Source organism: Pinus tabuliformis, chromosome 7 (genome assembly GCF_031772625.1).
Source record: "Pinus tabuliformis cultivar Carrire ecotype Pingquan chromosome 7, CPIR1, whole genome shotgun sequence".
NCBI lineage: Eukaryota > Viridiplantae > Streptophyta > Pinopsida > Pinales > Pinaceae > Pinus > Pinus tabuliformis.
The window spans coordinates 1,586,301,900-1,586,309,579 of NC_142293.1; the positions used below are offsets into that span (position 1 = coordinate 1,586,301,900).

Below are 7,680 nucleotides of genomic sequence, written 5' to 3' on the forward strand. Positions count from 1 at the left end.
AGATCCATACTAGGACCCTAGTGAAGTCTTCTTGTTCCGGCATGAAGTTCTCCTTCCAGAATCTCATGTATAGACCGGCGGAGTTGAAAAAATAAGGCCCTCCTTTGAAGATGTGATCCTTGTCCTCCAGAAGAGCGAAAATAACTGTAAAGAAACCCTTCGATCCAATCTGCAATTCTGTTGTTCCTTTAGGGTTCCATTTGGCCTATATCCATCCTTTCAGAGCTCTTTCAGAGGGCCAGATTCCCATAAAATTACATATAACTGCATGTTCCTTCATGTAATCTCTGTAAGCTTCTATGTCAGGTTCTTGTATGATTATTTCTGGAACTTTTGCTGCCTTTGGATGGCAGGCCGATTGGAACTTATCCTAAGCCGTATCTATAGCACCCAATTTAGGGTTGTCAGCGTTTTTTGACAGGGTTGAAGCGCAAGCTGTAACCCCTAACTTCTTTGTGCCTCCAGTGTCAGATCCTTCTTATTGAGGGGCTATGATAGCTTTGTCGTTTTCCTAATGAGGGGAGTGTGGTCGAAGTTCCTGATTCGAACGAGGAACGACTGATGAAGAGGTAAGACGAGTGAAGAAGGAGGTGTTAGGTGCATGAGAGGAGCCCATCACCTGCTGTTTGAAGGAAGGACCCCCTTGAAAGACCGTTTGCTCCATGACAGGCCCACTCAGCGAGCATCCTAGGGAGCGCAGTGGGAAGCTAAACTGCAAGGGCAGAGCCTGCAGAAGCCCATAGTGGAACCAAAGGATCTCAGAAATCACCTCTCCTGATCAGGCTCCGGTCATTTTAATAATGTATTTCATTTTTATACATATTACATTGTTGAGTTTTTAACCACTCTTCATATTTACAAATATACATTGCTAATATAAAAATTAAAAATTATAATGAAGAACATAGAAATAAAAATACAAAATAAAATAACCAAAAAGATAAAAAAAATACCCTATGAATATTTGACTAATATTAACCATAAATCCATCAAACATTAAAAATAATATATTACCTTGAAATACAAACCTTTACTCAAATTTTTATAATAAAAAATTATTTCATATTTTTTTTAATGGTTTCAATTTACGAACAAAAAAGTAAAATAATTATATAATGCTCACTCTCTTTATGTATATAAATTAATGATGTTGTCTAGTGACACCATAATTTGTCCTGATGACGGATTTCTTACCAGAATCCAGAAGCGAGATAATTCCGTGGTCCTTCCCGGGTTGGTACCTTTTATGCGACACTTGTTATGTGAAACTTGAAAGTAGTTCGTTATAATTCAGTTTTTTATTGGACTCTCATAAATATAAAATAATGAGGAAAACCCATTTTAAAGAAACAATAACGCTCTTTGAAATCACTACAAAATCATTATTTATTTTTAATATTTCCATTACAAATCAGCACCAAATTTAAAGTTGAAAGCACGTTTACTAAAAAAATATTTAATTGAAGGATAGTTACACATCAGCCCGAGATATTACTGACGGGCCCTTATTACTGAAACCACGAAATCTCCATCATTTCTTAGAGGAGCGATGATATAGCCACAACTATATACCTATAAGATCTCTATGCTTTAATAGATATTCCATATCTAGGTGTGCTGTTCGGAGGAGCAGATGTTGTAGAGATGCGAAGGCAGGCGAGGTCGGGCCATTGCAACGAGAGGCTGTGTTTTAGGGGTGGAAAGCCCGAACGTCTCGCCCATATCCAAGTCCTCGGGGTTCTGCCCATCAGGCAGGCACCAGTGGAATCCATGGATGAGATTAGCTAAACCCAAATGAACTACTTTCAGTCCCAGATTATATCCAGGGCACATCCTCCTCCCCGTCCCAAACGGCAGCAGCTGGTAATCTCTTCCCTTCACGTCCAATGCGCTCCCTTGGAATCTCTCCGGTCGGAACTCGTCAGGATTCTCCCAAAAGCCGCTATCCCGGGCGATTGTCCACACGTTAACATGCAACCTTGTGTTCGCAGGAATGTCGTAACCGCCGACCTTGCAGGCCTCCGTGGAGAGACGGGGAACCAGCATGGGAGCCACCGGGTGGAGCCTCATCATCTCCTTCACGATCGCCTGCAGATACTCCAGCCCACCAATGTCCTTCTCCTCCACCCACCGCTCTCTTCCCACCACTCTGTCCAGCTCTTCCGCCGCCTTTTCGAGGGTTTCCGGCTTTTTAAGGAGCTCGGCCAATGCCCACTCCACCAGCGTCGCAGAGCTCTCGGTGCCGCCCGCTATGATGTCCTGCACACACATAAGTCAAATGGTTCAGAGAATTATTAGAAAAGATTGGTCAAGGCGAGAAAGGTTGTAAGTGCATACCTGTGTGAATGCTTTGACTTTGACTCGACTCAGATTCAGCTGGGGATCGTCGGCCTGCTGCAGCAGAACGTCCACCATATCCTTTGCCACATAATTCTCTACGCCCGCCCTTCGCCTTTCATGCTCTTCTATCACCTCCTCCAGGAAAACATCCAACCGCTTGCTCAGCTTCTTCATACGCCTGACGTAACCCTGGAGATCCAACCACGCGAGCCACGGTATAAAGTCTCCAATATTTAAAACCCCGTTCAGCACAAACAGCTCCTCCCACATCTCCCTGAACTCCGCTGGCTTTATCTTGTTCCCCGCCTTCTCGTCCAAATACCTTCGTCCCAAAACCATCCGAGAAATTATATTATTGCTAACGTTTGTCGTCTCTTCCCTGATTTCCACAGGGAGGCCCCGCCGGCTTGTCTCGAACACAGAACGTATCATCCGGGCCACCTCTTCTACTCTGATGTACTCGAAGGATTCGAGTCTCTTGGCACTGAAAAGCTCCATGAGGCAGAGTTTCCTTCCGAGCCGCCAGTTCTCTCCGTAAGGAGACCAGGTGATGTCGGAGTAGTTGTAGACGGTGTATTTCCCGGCTGCCACGCGGGGGCGGGAAGCGAAGATGACGTCGTTCGCCTTGAGAAATTGTTGGGCCATCTCAGCCGTGGAGGCGACCACGCAGGGAACGGATCCGAGTCTCATATACATGAGTGGTCCGTACGTTTTGCAGAGTCGATCTAGGGACCTATGAGGCAGTTTCCCCATGAGATGCAGGTGCCCGATTATGGGCCAACCACGGGGACCGGGTGGCAACTTCAAAGAGGGGCGAAGTCGCCTGTAAAACAGGTAAGCGGATACGATGGCCACTGTGAGATAGCCGAGAATTCGCATATCACCAGTGGCGAACACCCGCTGCAAATCCATGGCAAAGTAGAAGGTCGGAACTCTCAACATTTAGAAAATTGCTGCAAGAACTGAGTTCCGTTATGGTGTGCGATAACCCGGGCAAGCCCCATGGTTATATAGTGGAAAAATGGAATAATTTGTGTACACGTATAGCTCCATTTTCATTCCATTACTTTCTCTGCACTTTCCACACAGCTTACATTTCCATTCAAACTATGCACTTCAATGGTGGAAGACACGCGTATAAGCCTCTTATAATATATAGATGTGTTAAATGTATTTTAGTATGGACAAATCATTGGTTCCAATCCTGTTCACTGTGCATACTGTGACAGGTTTCGTCAGGTCACATCAAAATATAACACCTCCTCTCACATCAAAATATCTGCCGAAGTTGCTTACAGGAGATCATTACGCTTTTCTTCTGCACTGTACAACCAAAAGCTCACCTCTGAAAACATAGGCAGAGGGCAGGCTGATAACCCGATAACACGCCCGTATCCATTTTTTATTTATCTAATCTCTACGCAGGTGTGTTATTGGATTATCCAGCTTATATATAACTGCATTTAATATAACTGCATTTAATGCCTTATCACAAGCTGATTAGCTCTTGGGAGGGTAGTCACTCTACCTCCCAAAACCAAGGCATATGCATGGCCAGAAAATTTCGGATGCAGTATTTTTAATGTGATTATTCTATATTGATCTCCGTAAAGCAAGCTTTACTGGATGATAAGCCCATGCTCTCACACTTTCCGCCTTCAATATTCGAAGTTGGAAAAGTCTCACTCGAGTCGATTCGCAGCCATGGTAAAGGGCGTCTGTCAAATCACCATTTTTGAATAAAATTGGTCGGTCTTTGTTCAAAATTGCGAAAATTTAGCACCGATTTAGTAGGGCTTGACTGAACCTTCTTAAATTCTCATTTTCTCACACTTTCCGTCTTCAATATTCGAAGTTGGAAAAGTCTCCCTCGAGTCGATTCGCAGCCATTGTAAAGGGCGTCTGTCAAATCACCATTTTTCAATAAAATTGGTCGGTCTTTGTTCAAAATTGCGAAAATTTAGCACCGATTTAGTAGGGTTTGACTGAATCTTCTTAAATTCTCATTTTATATGGTCCTTAACGTTTTTAATGTTAACGTTTATGTTTATTTTGAAGGGTGGCTTAATTTTTCAATATTTTGGGTTTTCAGTGGGAGTTTTTTTTAAATGGTGATACACTGTTTTTAAAATGTATAGGTTGATTTAATATTTTAATTCCTTTAGAATATTAAAATTAGCAATTGCATTAATAGGTGCAAAGGAATATCAATAAGATCAGTGGATTCAAAGGGAATTATATAGCAAGAGAGTGATATAGGAAAAAAAAGGAATGTAGATTAGGTTGAAAAGTGAATTTTGCCTGTTATGTTTTGTTGGTGTTATTTTTTTATTAGTCATTTTTGTTGATTTTTTATGAGTAGCACTTTGTAGGAGATGTAAAGCATTATTTAGTTTTTATATGAAAGTGTTTGAAAGTTGTAAATGTAAATTGTTTTGGAAAACAATTGGTATAAATGTAATAATATAGATATAATTTCCATGCGTGTGAGTAGTTTTTTTTCAAGGATGTCAATTAGATTAATTTTTCAATTAGCAATGTAGTTTGGAAAATTCTTATTAAAGTTGTCCTTTATAAATAAAAAATGTGTTTTAGCTTCCAAATAGATAATTGGATATGTATTGTTTGTTATTTGTAGTACCATTGTAGGAGTTAGTTTCGAATGTGTATTTAGAAGTTTTGTTAGATTTATTGTCATGTTCATTGTCTTCTTTTGTATGGTTGCAATGCGAAAAATTAGTGTGCATGTTGTGTATAGCATGTATTTGTTTGTAAAGTTTGGAAGTTGCGAAAAGATAAAAAAAAATGTAGAAAAGTAAGGGGAAAAATACATAAAGTAGTGAGATCGAATGGGCATGTAAGCAAAAGAGATGTGTATATAAGAAAGTGACAAGTAAGCAAAGTGCTACAATGAAACAAGGTTGTGGTATCTATGAAAGGAGAAACATGCAACTGATGGGGGGGAATGGAATGTTGTAGTCAGACAATGTAGGTGTGTGTCTCCCCATATTTGAAAAAAATCTCATAAATACAAGTTGGCGCGGGCATCTACAACACCATTTGAGATTTAGAGTCGAGACACAGTCGATATACTCTGAGCGGAGCCACCTGTTTGCATCCCTTTTGTGTTATGTATGAGGACATGCAAGAAATTCTTAATCCTTCTAAGTAGATGAAGAGCAAGGCACAAGCGGTAAAGAGGCAAATTTGGTGAGAGAAGTAACCGCGACTGTATCCAAAAGAGTAGTTTCTTGTTCATGTATTTCCTAGCAAAACTAGTAGAGTTGGGAAGCAATTTGTATATTTTCATGTTCAAGCAATAGAAAAGGCTATAAGTAAACATGGAGAAATTAATAATCGAAAACTAAAACATAGAACATAAAAAGAATTAACATGAAATAACAACAACACATTAGGAATAAATGAGGGAAAAAAGAAACATGAATGCGGGTTTATTTTGTTTGCATAACAAGAGATGAGGCAAAAGATCTAAAATGCAGTGTGGAGGAAGTTAAGATGCCTTGCAAAGAATGTCGTCAAGGAGGTGTTGCATAGATTTAGATGCAAGGTATGTTTCCTCTCTTTTCCTACGTATCACGTATGGATTGTCTTGCATGCATGTGTAGCGTGAGAAAGAAAAAGTGGGAGAGATGTAAAGGTCGTTTCACAATCTGATTCTAGATATATTTGTGAATGTTAGGCTTTGCCGATCGATGTCGCTAATGTCGATTGTTACTTTATGAAGGGTCATACCTTGTGATTTGTGGATTGTTAGGGCCCATGCCATGTGAAGGGGAATTTGTGTGCGAGAGCCCCTTGTTACTGATGATATTGGCACATAATTTGGTGTGAAATCTCCCATGGTGGACCTTTGTAATGAATGAAATCAACAACAATAAATGATGGGAGTTCTAGGGGTTGAAAACCAGATACATAGGAGATAGAAACAACTTTTCCAAGTGACCCATTAACAAGGCTTGCCTCAACCCACAAATTTGTTGTTAAGATGGCTTGTTGTCCAACCCATAAAAGTACTTTTGAAGCTAATTGTTCATCCTCTTGAGTGCCAGATGACATTTTTTTCCTTTGTTGGGCATAGCAACGCACAATTGGAATGTTCACCTTTTTTAGCATGGCTTTATTGTGGAGAGCTATAGATGCATTAGTTGCATAAAGGTGAATAGCATTTTTGAATGTTTGTCTCTCATCTAGTGTGCAATCTGAGAAGTGCATGTGCCCTGTTGGCAAAAAATCATTGAAAGTGTGACAATTGTATCAAATCTCTGCCAAAGAGCATTTCCACGAGATGTGCCACATACATTGGTGTATCTTTGATAGGTGGAAACTGACCAAGGTCACATACAAGGATTATGGACCGACCACCATTTGGGGTGCTTCTGTTGGCTGGGAATGCCTCTCGTAAGTGGTCATCAATTTGAGCAAGAATTTCAGAGCCAATGAAGCTCATCTAATAAATGAGAATGTACTTTGCATGCTAAAGTTGTTCTTGAAGGTTTAGCAGGGATTAACCTTCAAGAGGTTGCATAGAGGATACATGTATGTGAAGACTAGAGTGAATTGTAAGTGCATTTATGTGGAATGTTGCAACACCAGTTGGAGCAAGCAAGAGTAAAGGGCTAGCTATATTGCAAGAGGTAGATAGGAAGGCATTTTTAAGGCATTCAATTAGGAAAGATTTATCGATTCCAACAGTGCCATGGATAAGAATCTTTAGTGGTGGTTTGGAGGATTCACTAGTAATGTGGGAAAAAACAATATTGAAAGCCATGTGTTGGCTAGGGGAAAAGGAAGAAAGGGAATGCATAATTGGGGGGGTTGGCATAGTTGTGTGGAGGAGCGTTTGAATTCTGTGAAGCGAATGGTCATCTCTTGCAAGTGTGAAGGGATAATGAAATGAGACCAATTATGGTTTGCATCAAAGTCACGGTAGCCAACTAGTTCTAGCTCATCAAAGAGAATATTGTTAGTTGGGTGGAGTTGGGAAAGGAATTTCCATTCATCCATGTCTAATGTGTAGAGGGAGCTTGTTTCAATAGGGCATTCATTGGGAGAGGTGGGGAGGGGTGGGTCTGCAGGTGAATTATGCACATGCCATGCATGGTATGTGTGTTTAACCTATTCCCAATGTGTGACAATCACCTCATTGTTTGTTCCAATATCATCTGGTAGGCTACGAAAACACAAGTACAAGAGAAGTTCGTTCCAAAAAAAGTCAACTTACAATTCCGAATCTATAGATGGAATAGAGGTATAGAGAGGAATGACACATACAACCATGGAAGGAGAGATGTGTTCCCACAACGATGTTTTGCAGTGGGA

At 40.6% G+C, this 7,680-nt stretch overlaps 1 protein-coding gene across 1 annotated transcript; it reads right to left on the reverse strand.

Annotated features, from left to right (window-relative positions):
• Window positions 1-1,491: 1,491 nt before the first annotated feature.
• Window positions 1,492-3,301, reverse strand: LOC149254154 (trimethyltridecatetraene synthase-like). The gene is made up of 2 exons (XM_089456994.1): window positions 2,338-3,301; window positions 1,492-2,259 (listed from the first exon to the last, which is right to left on the reverse strand). The coding sequence occupies exons 1-2, from the start codon at window positions 3,280-3,282 to the stop codon at window positions 1,609-1,611; spliced, it is 1,596 nt and encodes a 531-aa protein (XP_089313120.1). The 5' UTR covers window positions 3,283-3,301; the 3' UTR covers window positions 1,492-1,608.
• Window positions 3,302-7,680: the final 4,379 nt, after the last annotated feature.